This window comes from Silurus aristotelis (genome assembly GCF_946808225.1).
Source record: "Silurus aristotelis genome assembly, chromosome: 11".
In the NCBI taxonomy this organism is placed as follows: domain Eukaryota; kingdom Metazoa; phylum Chordata; class Actinopteri; order Siluriformes; family Siluridae; genus Silurus; species Silurus aristotelis.
This window is the reverse complement of record NC_139584.1, coordinates 28,316,975-28,336,974: the sequence shown is the minus strand read 5'-3', so window position 1 is coordinate 28,336,974 and position 20,000 is coordinate 28,316,975. Positions and strand designations below refer to the sequence as shown.

The 20,000-nt window shown below is 41.0% G+C and overlaps 2 protein-coding genes across 5 annotated transcripts in view; both read left to right on the top strand.

Annotated features, from left to right (window-relative positions):
- Positions 1 to 9,662, top strand: part of slc23a2 (solute carrier family 23 member 2) — a 22,783-nt gene extending 13,121 nt beyond the window's left edge. For all 3 annotated transcript variants that reach the window (XM_083554172.1, XM_083554173.1, XM_083554171.1), the window contains exons 4-15: positions 1,348 to 1,464; positions 2,110 to 2,267; positions 3,906 to 3,994; positions 4,069 to 4,136; positions 4,937 to 5,118; positions 6,530 to 6,650; positions 7,362 to 7,518; positions 7,638 to 7,785; positions 7,976 to 8,081; positions 8,189 to 8,456; positions 8,565 to 8,660; positions 8,812 to 9,662. In XM_083554172.1, coding sequence (XP_083410298.1) covers positions 1,348 to 1,464; positions 2,110 to 2,267; positions 3,906 to 3,994; positions 4,069 to 4,136; positions 4,937 to 5,118; positions 6,530 to 6,650; positions 7,362 to 7,518; positions 7,638 to 7,785; positions 7,976 to 8,081; positions 8,189 to 8,456; positions 8,565 to 8,660; positions 8,812 to 9,074 — 1,773 coding nt within the window. In that variant the 3' untranslated portion in view covers positions 9,075 to 9,662. The remainder of the gene's footprint in view (positions 1 to 1,347; positions 1,465 to 2,109; positions 2,268 to 3,905; positions 3,995 to 4,068; positions 4,137 to 4,936; positions 5,119 to 6,529; positions 6,651 to 7,361; positions 7,519 to 7,637; positions 7,786 to 7,975; positions 8,082 to 8,188; positions 8,457 to 8,564; positions 8,661 to 8,811) is intronic.
- A 5,852-nt stretch (positions 9,663 to 15,514) lies between these two features.
- Positions 15,515 to 20,000, top strand: part of rassf2a (Ras association domain family member 2a) — a 13,195-nt gene continuing 8,709 nt past the window's right edge. The window contains exons 1-2 of one of the 2 annotated variants that reach the window (XM_083554150.1): positions 15,515 to 15,801; positions 15,832 to 15,860. The gene's annotated coding sequence lies outside the window, so the exon portion shown is untranslated. Of the gene's footprint in view, positions 15,861 to 20,000 lie in introns of both variants that reach the window. The other variant, XM_083554149.1, reaches the window with a different exon arrangement.

The window sequence follows — 20,000 nt, the reverse complement described above, 5'->3', positions numbered from 1 at the left end:
CTCTCTCTCTCTCTCTCGTTTTTCCTTTTTGTTTGTTTCTGTCTGTCTGTCTGTCTCCCTCTATCGCTCTTTTTTTTGTTGTTGTTTCTTTTCTTTCTTTCTCTTTCTTACTGTTTTTCACTGTCTGCCTCTCTGTGCATCTGTTTGTCTTTTTTTCTCTACCTCTATCTATCTGTCCGTCTCTCTCTTTCTCTCATCTGTCTTTTTCTTGCCTATGCAATTTCCTGTATTTCATCTCTCTTTATCTCTTGTTATGATTACCTTCTGTTTTTCAGACATTCCATATGCAAGTAAAAAAAATTTCTCCCTCCCTTTTTTTTTTATATAAAGTTTCTCTCACCTGCATGTGAGTCTCTTATTTTTTCTTTGTTTCGATATCATTCATTGCTCTCTCTCTCTTTCTCTTTCTCTCATTTATCTGTCTTAGTAATGAAAACCTCTTAAGGTTTTTTTTTTTTTGCTCCTGTAATACATCTCTCTCGTCTTCTTTGGCCTCCAGTCTCTCACCGCTTGCTTCTTACTCATCATGACTGTGCACTTTTCCTAACACGTGCAGGAGGGATGCAGATAAAGGCGGCTCACACGATTGGAGGAGGTTTTAGATTCCTCCACCCTTTAACCTCGTTCTCCGATTTCTCTCCGTTATTAAACATCAAACACGAGGGATTCTTGTTCCATCAGAGAGAGAAGCATTGAACATTATAGAACATTTTTATATATATACAGAGTTCCCCTAATCAGATCACCATGATCTGAAGACTGTACAGCACGTAAACACAAAATGAATGTTTTAGTTCAACTTGTTTTTAGTTTCAGAGTTTTTTCTCCCTTATTATTATCATGTCCTAAAATATTATTATTGACAATTAAACCACAAATATTATTATATAAAAAACAATTTTTATTTTGTTCTCTGTAGGCCAAATTTAATCCCTGAAACTCTGAGAATACAACCTTTTGCACTCAGCTGTGCTTTTTTTCTTTATTATATTTACGAATATAATATAAATGTTATAATGTATAAAGATGTAAATGATATAAATGTACATATCTTCTGATGTAAATGTTTCAGATTAAGCACTCATTTTAATTTTTTTTCCTTTTACATGTTTGCCTTACTCTTTGGTGTGTGTGTGTGTGTGTGTGTGTGTGTGTGTGTGTGTGTGTGTGTGTGTGTGTGTGTGTGTGTGTGTGTGTGTGTGTGTGTGTGTGTGTGTGTGTGTGTGTGTGTGTGTGTGTGCACTAACTTATAATCAACCCCCCGAAAACACAGTAATCTTGTGCTAAAGCTGGAAAACTTTCACTATAGAAATGGCTTTGAGCGTTCGTGTGTTTCCTCCTTGGCAGAGCTCGTTATCGGAGACGGTGGACAGCACAGATGGTGAGGACGCCAGGAGACTGGACATGATCTACACCATAGAAGACACACCGCCCTGGTATCTGTGCATCTTCCTGGGTTTACAGGTACACAAACAGTGACCTCACACACACATACTACATGATACAAATGGATCTTAATTGACTCGTACACACATTTCGTTGACTCATTTGTAAACTTGAAGAAGGCACTTAGACACTGACTCTATACATGATTTCACCAAAGGGACCAGCACATTCATTCGGACGCTCTTGATTTACTCAGACACACTTCATTTACTCGGACATGGTTTTGATTCAATCGGACACACTTCAATTACTTGAACGCTCTTGATTTATTCGGACACTATTAATTTATGCGGACACACCTCTTTTACTCTGACACTTATGATTTACTCGGATGCTCTTGACTCACCCACTCAGACACTCCATTGACTCACTCGGACACTCTTGGTTCGCTCGGACACTCTAGAGTGTCTATTGACCGTCTGTTGACTCACTTGAAGACTGCACTTACATCCCACCTTTAAATACTGCTGCTTATCTCACTGTTCTAATCTCACGGCAAATTTCAGTAAACATGCGTTCTTTACTCTGTAGTTTAACATGATCAAACACACTGACCTGTAATTTTGTGTGTGTGTGTGTGTGTGTGTGTGTGTGTGTGTGTGTGTGTGTGTGTGTGTGTGTGTGTGTGTGTGTGTGTGTGTGTGTGTGTGTGTGTATTCACAGCACTACCTTACATGCTTCAGTGGGACGATCGCTGTTCCCTTCCTGCTGGCCGAGGCCATGTGTGTGGGATTCGACCAATGGGCTACGAGTCAGCTGATCGGCACCATATTTTTCTGTGTGGGCATCACCACACTACTACAGACTACCATCGGCTGCCGGTGCGTGTGTGCGTGTGTGTGTGTGTTTTACTTTTGCCAGTAAAGCTGCAGCAAATATCAGTGCATTTCTTCAGGGTTCTGACCCGAACACAGAGAGGGTAATAAAGGACAGGATGGAGAGAGAGAGAGAGAGAGAAAGCAAGAGATTTAATAGGAATAAATAAACAGTGTGAAGGTGAGAAAATGAAGGATAAAAATAAATTAACACCTGCTCATACATTAACGTTTTCTCTTCCACTTTCTTTGTCAGTCATGGTTCTCTTTTTCTCACTCTTGCTCTCTCTCACTTTTGCTCTCTCTCGCGCTAATGATCTGTCTATATTTTCTCTTTGTCCCGTTTTCTCTTTTTTCCACATCTTTTTTTTTGGTCTGATTCTCTTCTCTGTTTGTCTTTTTATTTTATTCCTTTTTTCTTTCTTTTGTTTGTTTCTCTCTGATGAACTATTTTTTTTCTTATTTCCATATTTCGTCTTTAACCTTCTTTTAACTTTCTCTTTCTTGTTCTCTCTCTCTCCCCCATTGTCTCTTTCTATCTTTCCTTTTGATAATTAGTTGTTGGTTATGGCTTTTGATTTCTTTTTTTTTCCTGTGACACTGAGATGAAGGCTGTCTGGTCTCTCTCTGTGTGTCTCTCTCTCTCTCTGTCTCTCTCTCTCTCTGTCTCTGTCTCATATAATTATAATGTTTACACAAACCCTCTGTATCTCAGCTGCACCTCCCGTCCACCTCAAGGTCAAACCGATTTCATAACAGACAAGGCAGTGTGTTTTGTGCCGAAGGAGAGGCGCTGAAAACTTTCCTCCCGCACAAGTTCAGACCCACAGCAGAACAGTGAAAGTGTTGAGTACAATGACTGATCCCCTAAATATAGGGCGAGGTAAAAGCAGCCTAATCAAAGGGTGCCAATAGTTTTAAACACACACTGAGAAAAGCACAATGGAGTTTTTCATTCCGTTTCCATTCATTGTTCTGTCAGGCTTACGGGGCCCTTGGTAGTGTGGAAAGCATGCATGACCTCGGCTGACGTGTGTGTGTGTGTGTGTGTGTGTGCGTGCATGTGTGTGTGCGTGCGCGTGCGTGCAATACATAACCGAAGTGCAGCGAAAAAAAACAAAACAGGAAATGAGAGAGCAGATGGGATTATTTGGTGACTCACCGTTCTTAGTGAGGTTAATGCCCCGAGATGCCACTCTTCCTTGTTCTCCCTGTTCTTGGGAAGCAAAGTGTGTACAGCTGTGCACACACACACACAGTGTCCATCCCTGATTCAGTTTAATCATCCCGATCTCAGAGATAAATGCGCTTTATATCAAATTTTTTAAATGCAGTGACACTGGGACTTTTTTGGGCTTCGAACCCACACCCTTCTTTTGAATAGCATGTGTTTTAAATGGCTTTGATGAAACTCATCACAAGATTTCATCAGGTTATAATGGTGTTGAAACATGAGCTTGCTTTTAGAGACATCTAGTGATCATGATGGGCTACTGCAACAGTGGTTCATTAATGTTGTAGATAATTTGTAGTGTTCCTGCTGGTGTCTTTGGTTATATAATGTCTTTTTCACTGTGTGTGTGTGTATGTGTATGTGTATGTGTATGTGTGTGTGTGTGTGTGTGTGTGTTTCCCCTTTTGTAGACTTCCATTATTCCAAGCCAGTGCTTTTGCATTCCTCGCCCCAGCCCGAGCCATACTTTCATTAGACAAATGGAAGTGTAACACAACAGGTATTTCATCTATACATGACACACACACCAGACAATTCCTACAGTCTGTTCTTACAAATCCTTCCCTTTTGTAGATATTCCTATGGTAAACGGAACCGAACTCCTGCACACAGAGCACATCTGGTACCCCAGGATACGAGAGGTGAGACGAGTCTGCTTTAAGGTTAAATAGTAATACAGGAACTACAGGATAACATGTCTTTATCATCCAGCATATGGTACTGATAGTTTATTTATTTATTTATTTTTGGTACATCATCATCGCACTTTTATTCCGATGCACCCATGCGAATCGCCAAATCTTAACCTCCATACTGCTTACACAGAGACACACACACACACAGACACACACTTTGTAGCGTCCTTCCATCCTTTGTTAGTCCCGGTTCTCCTCTTTTTCTTTCATGTTCTTTCTTTTAGTCCGGGTGTCTCTTTCTTTGTCTGTCTCACTCTAGATCTATATTTATTTCTTTAAACTCTAGCACCTGTCCCACCACCGCCGCCCCCCCCCCACCCTTTCGCATTGTCTTTTTTTTATTTTTTATCTCTCACGTAAAATGGTTTCAGCAAACCCGATGAAACGCAGGTTAGAGCTTTAAAGCCCCGTGCTTTCGTTCTTCTGCTCTTTCGCAAGGTACTGCTCCATTAAAAGCTTTCTCTGCATGTCGAGGGGCTTCACAACCGGATTTTCTAACCGTGTTTGGATTCCGTGGCGAAACGGGCTTTCCCACGAGTCGGTTTGCATTCGATTACGCCGCTCATAAAAGAGTCTGGAGGCGGCCGTAATCAATGATCCCTCCATCCTAGTCTTCCTTCACGTCTCTCCGCTCTCATCTTCCAACCTCTTCCACTCTCTCGAATACAATTTGCTCACTGTGTACACACTGAGGTCAGAGCACATCTCACTTTTCTTTCCACCTCTCTTTGCCTTTTTACCCCCAGATTCAGGGGGCAATAATCGTGTCCTCTCTGGTGGAGGTGTGTGTGGGGGCGCTGGGTCTCCCGGGATTGTTGCTGAAGTACATAGGGCCTCTCACCATCACGCCCACTGTGGCCCTCATCGGCCTGTCTGGCTTCCAGGCAGCGGGGGAGAGGGCGGGCAAGCACTGGGGCATCGCTATGCTGTGAGTATCGCATGTACATTCCCACACTGTATCATATGGATGGAAAAACACACCCGAGGACATGCTGGTACTCTTATTTACTTATAGGTTTCCGCTTTCACGCCACATTCCAAAGTGTTTCATTTCTATCCACGATTTATGTTTTTCTGTTTCTAGTTTGTAACATTTTATATTACAGAAGTGAGACGTCTGTACGCTCGCCTTTGTTTTATATAAAAATGAATAAAACAGGAAAAATGTGTCTCGATTTTAAAAATTGTGACTCGTTGCGCGATGCTCACACTGGAGACTCCTTCCGTAATTCAATTTTATTTTTATAGTGTTCTGTCCCAAAGTAGACATTTAATAGGTCATAAATTGGGCATTTATATCTTAGTGCCTATACGTTTGTCCCCAAAGAGTGAGCCAGGGCAAGGAAAGGCAAGAAAAAACTTGGTTGGTTTAAGAAACCTTGAGAGGAACCAAAAGAGGACTCAAAAGAGAACCAAATATCCATTCATTTTCATTCCATCATTGTTGAGGTTTGCTGTCCAGTAACAGACGCTTAAATGCAGAACTGTTGATGTTTTGACAGTACAAATCCATCCTCAAAGTTCAATATGGGTCGACCGATAGTGGATTTTACCGATAGCTGGGTTGCACCGTGCTTCCAGATAACTAATTAATCAACCAATAGTTTTTAAAATGGATACTGGATAAAAACCAAACCTTATGTTAAAAAAAATAATAAAGCACAGTACTTAATCATGAAAATGTGCTGAAATAACAAGGAAAATACAAGACATGAATTCAAACTGAACAAAATGAATAAAAAAGACCCCAAACAGCATGTCGCATCAGTGATTCGCCTCTAGAGGCCGCTCTCGCCCTGTGTAATGACAGTGGACAGCCTTAGCCGCTCTGGCCACAGACGCAACCCGGATATTTCCAGCAAACTATCGGTGCCGATTAATCGGCAAATCGAATGAATCGGTCGGCATCTACAGTGGGATCAGGGTGCAAGTAGGTACTCGGGGCAATGTACTTATGGCAGCATCACTAAAAGGGAGATCCAGAAGGTAATACAGACTTTGTATAACGGTTACGACAGCTTGCAAAAAAAATTGGCATGGCATTTTTAACTCTTCCATGCTTATTTTTGCTAGCTAGCAAAACATTAGATTTAAAAAAACTTTATTTTTTTTTTTTTTCATCTTTTATGATTAGAACTGTTTGGAGCGTCTCAATCCTGCCGACCAATCAGAATTGAGAATTTGACAGAGCTACAGCAGAACGTGATTTGCGTTTACTGATACTGTCATTCGTGGCGGAAATAAAATGTTGCAGAAAATCCTAAAAGGCAGATTTAGGAGATTAGTGTGTTTTCTAAATGTGTGTGTGTGTGTGTGTGTGTGTTTTCTTTCCGCTTTAGTACTATCTTTCTGGTGCTGCTGTTTTCTCAGTACGCTCGCAACGTGCAGCTGCCACTTCCCATCTACAAAGCTAAAAAAGGCTGGACCTCCTACCGCCTCCAGCTTTTCAAGATGTTCCCTGTGAGTCCTCCTGCTTTATATACACACACACACACACACACACACACACACACACACATTTAGTGACCCAGTGATTGACAGAATGTCAGATTGTATACTGTATATTATTTGTATATATATTTTGCTGTTTCAAATTTCTTGAAGAGGCGTATTTGGTGTACGGGACCCGTTTACTCAAAGCAGATCAGATTAATGTACTCAAATCACACATTGATGAAGATACATATATTTAAAATAGCTTCATTTCATTATTAAGCTCAGTGAGAGTGTGTTTAATGATGATTATGATGGTGTGGGCGGGAAGCAAGAATAATTGTGCAAGCGTAAATAAACGAAAAAATTAACACGCAGATCAGCTGCCTGACAGCCCAGATGCATTTTCCCCATCGTGAACGAGCTCCATCCAGTGTCTGGTTACAGGATTATGGTAGTCATAAGCAGCCCGGAGGCACCAGATGGGCGACGCCAGAGCGTTTGATGAGCTTTTCTGGCACATGAGGAGGGTCACACATGTGCCAACCAATTTTATTTCCATTACCTGCTTAGACATGTATTCAGTGCAGCATTCTGGATTCTGATTGGTCAGAAGGGTTGGTCATGGGTTGATTTACTTTTTGGATCAGCACCTTGGACAGTGTCTGTGGTAATGACTGTGCTAGTGTGTAAGAGTGTGATTTGTTCTATGCTCTTTTTATTTATCTGTTTCTGTAGATCATCATGGCGATCCTGGTCTCCTGGTTTCTGTGTTTCATCTTCACCGTGACAGACGTGTTTCCTCCACAGAAGGATCAGTATGGTTACTACGCACGCACAGACGCCAGGCAGGGCATCCTGGCAGCCGCGCCCTGGTTTAAGGTTCCCTACCCATGTGAGTGTGTGTTTAGGGTTAAATCGTACAGTAAATTCCAAAAATAAACAGTAAACATCAACAGTGAATGGATATTTGTTTATTCCTTTTTTGTGTGCGCACATGCTTTCCCCTTGTAGTTCAGTGGGGGTTGCCGACGGTAACCACAGCCGGGGTGATCGGGATGATGAGCGCGGTGGTCGCCAGCATCATTGAGTCTATCGGAGATTATTACGCCTGTGCGCGGCTGTCCTGCGCCCCGCCTCCTCCTGTACATGCTATTAACAGGTACAACACACACACACACACACACCAATGTCTTTAGACTGTACGTTTTTTTTACTGCTACTATTTATTTCATTAATTTTATTTAAATTAATTAAATTAATTAATTAAATTTTAAAATTTCATTATTTTTTTACGCTAAGACATTTAATTTCATATGCTTTTTTTTTCCACTCTTTTTTTTCCGTTTCAGGGGGATTTTTGTCGAAGGCCTGTCCTGTGTACTCGACGGTTTGTTCGGCACAGGAAACGGCTCCACATCTTCCAGTCCAAACATCGGTGTTTTGGGGATCACAAAGGTATCTATGCTCTACAATGAGATGGGAAATAAATGGTTCTGAATAGAGGGTGTTTGTGATTGGATGACGTGTGTGTGTATGTGTGTGTGTGTGTGTGTGTGGTGCAGGTGGGCAGTAGGAGGGTGATACAGTACGGCGCGTTGCTTATGCTGCTGCTCGGCACCGTGGGAAAGTTCAGCGCACTGTTCGCGTCCCTCCCGGACCCCGTGCTCGGCGCTCTGTTCTGCACGCTCTTCGGCATGATCACGGCCGTGGGTTTGTCCAACTTGCAGTTCATCGATCTCAACTCCTCACGCAACCTATTCGTCCTTGGCTTCTCGATCTTCTTCGGGCTGGTCCTCCCCAACTACCTCAGGGGAAACCCTCTCGTCACCGGTGGGCACACACAAAGACACGCCTCACACACACACACACACACACACGTTCTGATGTCTTAATTGTGTCAATGTGGAGTTGTGTGGCTCCTTTCTGTCTTGTGAACAGGAATTGTGGAGATCGACCAGGTGCTGAATGTTCTCCTCACCACAGCCATGTTCGTGGGCGGATCTGTGGCATTCATTCTGGACAACACTATTCCTGGTGAGTGTTTGTGTGTGCAGTGTAGCCATTTTTTCCTCCTTGGTGTGTGGCATGAATCGAATTGATCGTGTACGTGTGTGTGTGTGTGTGTGTGTGTGTGTGTGTGTGTGTGTGTGTGTGTGTGTGTGTGTGTGTGTGTGTGTGTGTGTAGGCACTCCGGAGGAGCGCGGGATCCGTAAGCTAAAGCGTGGCTCCTGTTCGGGTGCCTCTGAACTAAAAGGGATGCGATCCTATGACTTGCCGTTTGGCATGGACTTCCTGCGGCGCCACCGCATCTTCCAGTACCTACCCATCAGCCCCACGTTTGCCGGCTACCAGTGGAACAGACTGGGTGGAGCCTGTCGGGGGCGGGGCAGCATGCGGGAAGAGGAGGGCGTGGCTGTAAGAACGGAGGCAGGAGAAAGCAGAGTGTAGCGTGGAGCTGCTCTGTTCATCACGCTGTTCTCAAAGCCCTCGTTGAGCGTGTGTGTGTGTGTGTGTGTCTGCGTGTGTGTGTGTGTTTCGGGTTAGACGATGTCTACACAATTTTGATCTTGGACAACACCTATCGCGTGACTGGACACTACTGGAGTGTTCCAACATGTGGAAGTCCTGGAAACATTCCACCAGGGGGCGACGCTATTAGACTGTTTGACAGAAAAATTACTCGTTCTTTATTTTCTGAGCAAACCTGCACTGCACTGAGAAATGCTTCGAATATATATATATATATATATATATATATATATATATATATATATATATATATATATATAGCCCGTATTAGTGTTCACGCAGCACACATCGTTAATTCTGTTTCGCACTTGATTATGCAAGAAAAAAACACACTTCTGATCCGATTCCTTTCTTCAGTCTTATAACCCTCGCTGGACTGTCCAGACACTTACATTTCCATCGACTTGAAACCCTCATGGCGCATCGTCTCTCCGCTGAACCTTTCATTCGTTCAAATCGTTTTTTTTCTGTGTTTGGAAGACAGGACATGTGAAGCAGAGCCTGAAAGGAAACTTTTTATCGGGGGGAAAAAACCATGTATTTTGTGTCTGGACGTTTACTCCTTTGTGTAGTAATCTGGCTTACAGTCATCACCGTGTTGCAGTCGCGCTACACTGAAATGCAATCATGCTTTTTCAATCTGTTTACTCTTTATCGCATCATCATTTGGATGTTCCTGCTGAACTCGCTTGATGCATTGGTAGTTGGAATGGAAGGTCCTGAGTTGAAATCCCAGCCCCACCATGCTACCACTTGCTGGGCCCTTAAACAAGGCCTTTAACTGCTGTTGCAGTTAAATTAAAAAAATTATGTAAAAGTACAAATATTTCTTAAAACAGCTCCTAATAAAACAATGCTGTCATTTTTTAAACGGCCTAGGGAACGAAGTTCATGATCACCAAGAACTGTCCAGCGTGATGATCCTTTTGTGTTTATAGCTACAGCATATGGACAAATGTTTGCGGACACTTGAGCATTTCTATGTGCTCCTTTCTGAACATCCCATTCCACATTTGCTCTTATAATAAACTCCACTCTTCTGGACAGATGTTCCACTAGATTTTGTGGAGATCTATGTGAAGATTTATTCACAAAAAAGTTAAAGTTAGGTACTGATGTAGGTGAGGTGAGGAGGACTCAGGTCGAGTGAGCGTTCACATTCATACTGTTGGGATGGAGGATAGCAGGAGATCTTCCACTCCATCCCATGGAAAGCATATACTCTTTAAGGAGATGTTCCATCATTGTAATGGTGTCCCAATACTTTTGTCCATGTAGAGTAACAGGAAATCACTCCATCATTTAAAGTATTTCAGAAGAGACTGTTGCATCAGTATGTCTAAAGACAAAAAAAGGAGCAAAATCTCAGACACCAAACATGTTGTTGGATTGCTTTTGGGTGATGCATCATTTTTTCCCCCCTCTAAAAGGTTCCCTTAAAAAATTGTAAATATCTAAAAAGAAAAGTGGCAGAAGCTCTTGAGTTCTGATCTGTCAGTTTAAAAGTGCTAGTTATATTCACTTATATTTGGTGCTCGCTGTACTGTCTCTCTTTTCTCTTTCTCTCATTTCACGTTGCCGTTTTATACAAGCGGTGCTTTTAAACCTCAAGGCTCTACCTGGCGTGGGGTTTTGCTTGGGTTTTTTTGTTTGTTTTTATTCCAGTGCATGTGCTGCCATGTCGGACAAACAGTCTCGTAAAAAAGCAGCTTTGTTAACGTTCTAATGCTCCGAAAGGAGTCGAGACGAGCACGTCGCTTTTTTTTTTTTTTCCAGCAACGCAGACGCGTACGCTTTTGCGTATTTATTTATTTATTTATGCTGGTCTGAGCGTTAGGTGAGAAGGAAATGAAAAAAATCCAGGCGATATGAGAGATTTTATTTACTGGATCCATTTACAGCCGAATTGGTGCTTCATGAGTCACAAAAAGTCATTCCCACCCCTCGCAGAAGCTCTCGTCTCTGCTCCACGCTAATGGATAAACTCGTCGTTTCACTGGGCTGCATCAGTGAGGGAGAACCCGAGCAGCGTTCAAAGCGAGTTCATTTTCTGAGTTTGATTCTAATCCAGGCTGCAGATTTGTTTTTATATCAATTCAATATACACTATATAGATAAGTTAGTGGACACCTGACCATGTGCTTTTTTTGAGCATTCCATTCCACATTTTAGTTCCAATTTGCTTCTATAATAGGTAGTGATGAAGGTGAGGTGAGGAGGCCTGGGGTGCAGTCAGCATTCACGTTGAGTAGGGTTGAGATCAGAGCTGTATAGCAGGAGATCTTTCACTCCAAAACCATGGAAAGCAGATCTTGTTCTGGTGCTGTGCACATGATGGCGCCTCTAGAGGACGTTCTATAGAATTGTCTGCCTTCAACTTTGTGAAGAAAAGTCAGGTGTCCCAATACTTTTGGCTATACAGTTCACTTCAGGAGAAATCCTTGAATTCAATGTTGTTGTTTTACTTAAAAAAAAAAAAAAAAAAATGTGAACGAAGCTTATTACATCCGAGGCGTCCGGGTGAAATCTCGCTCGGTGCAGCTCAGACACACATTTTTACATTTCCCCAGCCGCTCTGTGTGCCAGTATTATGGGCGTCACCGGGCTCTGCGCAGGAGTCGGAGGAGTTAACCTGCTGTTTACTACAAGTCTGGCGAAATGAGCTGAAGTACTGAAAACACAAGTATCACTGCAAAAAAAAACACCGTCGTGAAAATCAGCGCCGTGAAACGTACCATTTATTTCATGACTCGACAGTAAGGGCGAGCGATACGACCCAAATATCATATCGCGATACCTGAAGGGGTTTTAGGATAAAATACCTGACAGGAAAATCAGCTGCATTTTGTTTGTTTTTATATTTGATGCTGAAAAATTGGGGAATTTAACAACAACTTTGTTTTATCTGTCAGTTTGCAGTCCAGGTGTAAATATTACTATGTTTTAAAATTTCAGCAAAGATTTGCAGGATTCCAATTTTGATGTCGTATTGCACTAAATAAGAATTCCTCTGCAATTTTAGTTTTGTTTTTTTTTCGAGTAAAATTAGGGAGCACAACCACAAAGAATTTGCCAAGCTCTTATTTTACTTTTATTTTTTTTTTTACTTTTTTTTTTTTTTTAATTGTTGAATTTATTAGTAAATCTTTCAACATTACAAACATACAATTTTTTTTATGTGTAACTAAATGGAATAACGTGCATAATTTTTTTCTTTCTTTCTTAGAAAACAGTCCATCAAAACCTGTTTTTAGAAAAAATCACCTTGACACCTCAAACGCACACACACACACACGCACAAAAAATGGACGTTATGTAAACCCCGTTTCTTACTTTTAACTCAACATACGCAGGTTTTTGAATAAATTTTGTTTATGGGAAAGAAAAAAAAAATGCAAATGTGACACCCAAAAAGTAGTTTTACTTTTAGGGTAAATACAAATTTAAAAAGTGGAAATAAAAAGAAAAAGACAAAAATTCTAAATTCTTGATTTATTTCTGAAACCTGATCATCTCTTTGTTAAATTTACGTATTTGATTCAATACTAATCGTAAATAAATATAAAAGTGCTGCACAGAAATATTATATACACAATATGGTCAAAAGTTTGTGGACACCTGACCATGTGCTGTTTTTTTTTTCTCTCCCAGGAGTTCACATTTCCAAAGGATTTTACAATTTTTTTATTGTATTTTTTTTTTTTTTTTTTGCAGTGCACGTTATCTCAGGGGCGGAGTTAACCCTATAACACGTGTCGCCCCGTGTATATACCGTTTCTCGTGTAATACCGTACATTATAACAAACCACAAGCGTCCCTCCCTCACTTCTTCAGCACCATGTTCCCCAAATCCATTCTTCTTTCTCTCTTTTTTTTTTTTATTTTTTTTTTTTTATGTTCTCGAATGCTGAATACGACTCGACCGGACCTTCCTGCTAAAACCTCACTTTCTCTCCGATCTTAGCGGTTACTATGGTAACACTTGCAGTCTGATCGTCATAAGGATTGAGAAATTATTCGGATTTTTTTTTTTTTTTTGTGGCAGATCTCAAATTTTTATTTATAATATCACGTATTCTAATAACGTGATTTAAGATTTGACCTTGAGGTCAGACGTGGAAGGTCGTGAGTGGTTTTGAGTAAGACGGTCACTCGGAGTATGATTCAAAGATAAAATCCCTTCAGTTATTTTGAAGGAGAGTCTATCTGAAGAGTATACTATTGTACTATCTGAAGTGTTTATCTTTTATTCAATGTTTTTTTTTTTTCTTCTTCTTCTTGATTTTTGATCTTTTTTATACGTGATTTTTATGTTTTTACATGCAAACGATTTTTGTTTGTAGAGATCACAAATGTAAAGGTAAAGATTATAATACCATGCTGCCAAGCGCACCATTTCTTTTGTTACAATTCTTTTTATTTAAACATTATACATAGCTAGCTAGCTACGTTGGTTAGCTAAAACCTTTTTTCATAATGTATTTTTCTAACATTGCTTCCAGTTTGATGTTGATCACAGAATAATAAATAAGACAGTTCTAGTGAGATACTTTATAAATATTATGGATATGAGTGAATATATGGAGTAGAGGATGGAGCGTGCTTTACTCCTGGACCAGGCTTCGTAAATACTAATTGTAGTGACTGTTTTATTCTTTTTGCTCCTGAAATTATATAAAAAAATGTTCCACATTGAACTTTTGTGTGTCTCGGTTATTCTCTACATACTGTTAAGCGCTGATCAGGAAATCTGTTTATACAGTTGCTGTATTTTAATGTAATAGTAACGTATCAGTGGGAGGATTTAGCAGCCAACTTTTCCACGATCTGCTGTCTTCAAGTTGCTTCACGTTTGTCAATCTGTCTCAACTTTTGTCGTGTAGGCTGTATAAATGTAAAATCTATTATTTACAATCAATATTCCGCAACAATCCCGTCTCCAGTCAGAAGTTATAGCAAATGTACAATCTGCTATAACCATGATCCATGGTTTATAATGGGTAGTAAGGGAAATTTGGTCCCCATTTATTACCCATTATAATTGTACAGATTGTAATAATTTTTATATACTATTTTTTTTTTTATACTATTTTATAAGATGAAACGCTTCTTCTGGATCAGCTGCACCCACAATTTATTTAAATGAATACTGCCAAAGCCAGCTCACTATTGTTTCCGGGATTCCCTCATTAATTATTCATGCGACGGCGCGATTACAGGGGCGTTTATGCTGCGCGCTGATTGGCTGAGCCGGGATTCCCTCATTAATTATATCGGTATGGTGAACAAAGAGGTGTCCAAAGTCGCGCGCTGATTGGCTGATAAGAGGAGAAACAATAGAGGGCGGGGGAGGGTGAGAGGGATAGAAGGCCCGGGGGAGGGGTCGGTCTTCGTGCTCGCCTTCTTTGAAGACGGATCAGGAGTCACTGATTCACTGATTCACTCAACTGAAACAACTGCCTCCAGCCTGCAAACAGTATATAAAAACTGTAAATAAAATCCTAATTGTTCTATTCCAGTGGCTGACTGTGGACTTTAATGGATTTAATGGCATTACTAAAGCAAGACCCAATGAACACAATTGAAAAAAGTCTCCTTTCACTGCAGCCACAACTGCACAGCCCAAATACATCATCTTTAGCAGAAGCACAGGTTCACCCTGCATTTTGGTAGTACTTTTTGAGTTCTCAGATCATGGAAACTCATCATATATTACATCTGTATAACGTTAATAATATACATAGACCAAGAAGAACTGGATGTTTTTGTTTTGGCCTTCACAGAGCCAACATCATGGTGTCTGTCTGGGATTACATGAAGAGACTCAAGGCAGTCTTCATCCAGAAGATCTGTAGTTAGTTCTCCGAGATGTCTGCAACAACCTACATACTGAGTTCCTTCAAAAACTGTGCAAGATTTGATGCTGTTTTGCAGACAACAAATATTGATTTGATTTGGATTTCTCCACTGTTTATTTATTTACTTTCCACTTTGTTAAAAAAAATTTGTTAGCACTTAAGTTTGAAAGCCTTCTTACTTCTTTGCATTTTTTCACATTTGCCTAAAATGTTTGCACTATATTACAACATAACAAAATATAACATAACATAATATAATAAAATATACCGTGACATAAAATATATTATAATATATAATATTATATTATATAATAAACTATATATAATATGATAATATATAAGTGTTACTTATAATATATAAGTATTAGAATACTTCATGCTATGTTTTATATAACAAAACTATTTAAGATGTGTTACGTATGAATCGATTCTCTCGTTCGTTTATAAATACATATATAAAAAAAGGAGTCGTTTAAGTAAAAAGGAACCGATTCGGTATCGAGTCCCCACGTCAAGACTCTCCCTCTCCGGGTCTTGTTCTGCTGCACGCGCGACACCGGGGCGGATATATATATCTATATATATCTATATTTGATACTGTGCGTGCGGACGGTGCCGGTTCGGGCGGGGCGGAAGCACGTGTCTTGGTTCGGAATAGCAGTCGGGCCGGAAGTGCGCTGCACGTGCGTTCGGTTCCGCTAGGAGAAGAAGGAGAGACACAGAGGCGCGTGGAGATAAGGAGGCAGGAGAAGCGCGAAGCGCACGAATCACACACACACACACACACACACACACACACACACACACACACACACACAGCCAACAACAACAAAAGCACGCGTGACCGGTGAGTGGACATAAAATACTTCTTATAATACCTGTGTGTGTGTGTGTGTGTGTGTGTGTGTGTGTGTGTGTGTGTGTGTGTGTGTGTGTGTGTGTGTGTGTTAGGATCAGTAGGATCCTAGGAAGGCCGTTATGTTGCTTTGTAGACTCTTAGATGTTTCCTGATACAAGGAGTTGGAACACTATCCGATCTGCTCGGATCCGATCATGGTTTCCCCCCCACTGGTGAATAAGAAACCATGCACACGTTTGATGCTTCTCGTGATCTTCGAGTGTGTACACGATGTTCTGTCATGTGAATGGTCAGAGATGTGGTGTTGGTCCTGACCAAATGTGGAGCATCATCACGGGGGTCCAGGGTTTATAATCCACCAGTGTGGAAGAGGTGAGATGCGATCAGATACCATGCTGGTGCTCAACTGATGTTCAACCATGTTTAATCTGTGGTGGTGGTGATGGTGGTGGATGTGATGGTGATGGTGGTGGTGGTTGTGGTAATGATTATTGTGGTGGATGTGGTGATGTTGGTTGTGGTGATGATGATTGTGGTGATGATGATTGGGGTGGATGTGGGGATGGTTGTGGTGATGTTGGTTTTGGTTGGGGTGGATGTGGTGATGGTGGTGGTGAATATGGTGATGGTTGTGGTGGATGTGGTGATGGTGGTTGTTGTGGTGATGTTGGTTATGGTTGTGGTGGATGTGGTGATGGTGGTGGATGTGGTGATAGTGGTTGTGGTGGTGGTGATGGTGGTGGTGGTCACGCATAGAGGTTAGCATTGCCTCTTCACAGCTGCAGGGTCTGGGGATGGGGTAAGTGATGATGCTTCATATGTCTGTGTAAAGATTCCTCTGGGTTCTCTGGTTACTTCTTCCTCCAGGGAAAAATGGGAGAGAGTGAGAGAGAGAGAGTGAGTGTGAACGTGAGTGTGTTACCCAGTATTGGTGGGATAGGATCCAGATCCATTGACACCTGGTTATAAAAACAAATATTCTCTCTCTCTCTCTCTCTCTCTCTCTCTCTCTCTCTCTCTCTCTCTCTCTCTCTCTCTCTCTCTCTCTCTCTCTCTCTCCTCTCTCTCTCTCTCTCTCTCTCTCTCTCTCTCTCTCTCTCTCTCTCTCTCTTCTCTCTCTCTCTCTCTCTCTCTCTCTCTCTCTCTCTCTCTCTCTCTACTGAAAGCACTTCAGTTCGCCCCACATAGCAGTTGAACTACTTAAGACCTGATAAATGTTTCCCCAGAACTCGTGATGAGCCTCTTTGTTTTTAAAGAGAGAAGTGATTTATGTTTAACAGATGAACGTTGCCTTGAAAACACACACACACACACACAAGCACACACACACACACACACACACTACCTCAGTTTCACACTGACAGATCTGGCAGTTCTCTTTTAGGGATTATAAAATGGAGTAGAAGTTCAAGCAAGCAAGCACACAGACACACACACACACACACACACACACACACACACTCACACACACAGTGATGAAGCTGTTAAACTCATAAGCAGAGGGAAGGAAGCGAGGAGGAAAGACGAATGTTTGAGGGTCGTCATGACGATTTGAACAATGGTAAAGGCGCTTGGGAGGTGATGGAGAAACAGGGTGCTGTGTTGTGACCTTTTTGTGTGTCTCTGTGTTTGAGAGAGAGAGTGTGTATGTGTGAGAGCGAGAGAAAGAGATTGTGTGTGTGTGTGTGTGTGTGTGTGTGTGTGTGTGTGTGTGTGTTTGTGTGTGCATTAAAGACAAATAGTTGTGATCTGTATCTTAATAGAGAAAGAAGTTTGGTGAGTAACTGCTTTGGAATTGGAAAACCAGGCGCACACACACACACACACACACACACACACACACACACACACACACACACACACGCGCACACACACGGACACAGAATAAGTAGAAATACTGAATCGGGATGTCCGACAGATAGAATCCACAAATTGAATTAGACTGCGTTAAGGTCAAATGTGTGTGTGTGTGTGTGTGTGTGTGTGTGTGTGTCTCTCACGTTTGGCTGATCACTCGGCCAGCTCCACTTCTACTGGCAGTTCCCCCAGACCATCTCTCACACACACACACACACACACACACACACACACACACACACACACACACACACACACACACACACACAATTTCACTTCCTTTTTTGGTTAATTAGATTTATGGACAATAAACTCTTGAAAAGGTTCAGTGTAAGTGACAGGATATTAATCCACTTCCCGGCTTATGATTTGTCTTGTGTTTACAGTTTGTAGGTGTCAGAGTGATTTTTCTTTATTGTAGTGCAGTCCTTTTCTAGGAAAAATGGGTGGGGCTTAGTCATGAGTCTCTTCTGCTCTCGTTAGGGGTCTCTACAGCGGTTTCCATATCACTTTCTCCACTACATCTGCCTCTTTCAAACTCACCACCTGCATGTCTTAGAGACTCGTGTTTGACCTCATCCATCAACCTGTTGGGGCAGAAGTCATGATTAACGTGTTCATCCGTTCGACCAATCACAAGGTTTCACGTCGTAGCTGTGGTACGTGTGAAATGCTGACGAGAGCGAACGAGCAGCTTCTCTGCAGTCTGGAACTGGGTTTGGAGTTTTCCCTTCACACATTAATAAATTCTGCTTATTAGGCCACGCCCACTTGGCCAGTTTTCCAGCATGACAGAATGGTGTTAGCTCAGCGCTCATATCGGTGTCTGGTGTAAATAACTGCAGATCGTCTCATTCCTGTATTTCTCACGTGTCGTCTGGCACATGACGGTTCACAAGGCCTGAGAGTGCAGTTATATAAGTATAAAAAAAAAGCCTTGAGTCATGAGAGAAGGCTGTTCTTTTTTTATCACAAGGTCTGAACTGTAAAAGAATCGAGCTTCAGAGCTTCAGAGCTTCATGGCAGAATGAATGAGGAAGTGTGAAGCGTTTCTTTTCCTTTTTTTTATTCGTTTCCTCTTATAGCAAAGCTCGAAAACTCCACACTCAGACGAGACACCACACATAAAGATGGTCGTGTTTTTTTGTTTTGTTTTTTTTTACATCAAAATATCACCATGAATCTTTTTCCTGTTTCCTCCATACTATACTATACATGCCAGTATATCAGTCTATCTATACTATTCTATACTGTACCCTACTATAGTGTATATTATACTAATGTTTAAGGCTGTCACTCAATTCAAATATTTTTTCGATATCACGATAAACCGCAACCTAATCACAAATTTGTATCTGTTCTGAATGTGAAGTTAATCAACATGCGCATACACAAATACTGATGCCTTATGCAAATGTATGTTTATTATTAGCGAAGACTAAACATTCTCGTAAACGTTTTAAAGCAATTGTGGCGTTTTTAAATGACGTAAATCATCAGGACACCAAATGGAACTTTTGCTATGTTTCCACACGGACGGTTTTAATTGCCGGATGCTCTCCTTAAGAATGCAAACCGCCAGTGAAGAAGAATAAGAAGAATCATGGCGGATTCTGGTGCTTGATTTAAGACTTTTTATATTTTTATATCTGAGTAAATAAAGGAGGTGTGCTGCGTTGAAGGTTTTGATTTCGCCTCTCTTATATTTATTTATGTTTTTAATGAAAATGGTCAGAAAGCGAACAGAAAATTTCATTATATATTATATTGTACAGTATGTTATTACATGTTATTGATACTATATTCAACACTGTATGATTCTATATGTATATATTGTTATTTAAAAAATAATTATATTATCTATAAATAGGAATTTTGTCTGTAATATCAGTGTAAATACGAATAAATGAAACAGAAAGAAAGACAGACAGATTATGGAAGAAATATCGAATGGATATGAAAATATTGCAAAAAGAAAGGCATGATAGGAAACTGACTACATCATTTAGTCACAAGTGAACCTACTACATGAATGCAGCTTTTAACAAACACTTAACCTTTCGGCTTGACTGCTGTGTCTCTGACCTTGACCTTGACATTCACCTGATCACTAACAGCTCTTGGTGCTTCTCAGCAGCTTGGAGCATCCAGGCTTTGTATAACGTGTGAAATATTAAAGAAGCGGTTTGCTATTCTGAGCTAATTGATGATGAATATTTTATCACGGCTGAACACCGTGTGCAGTGTGTAAGGAACACGGGCGGGGCTGAG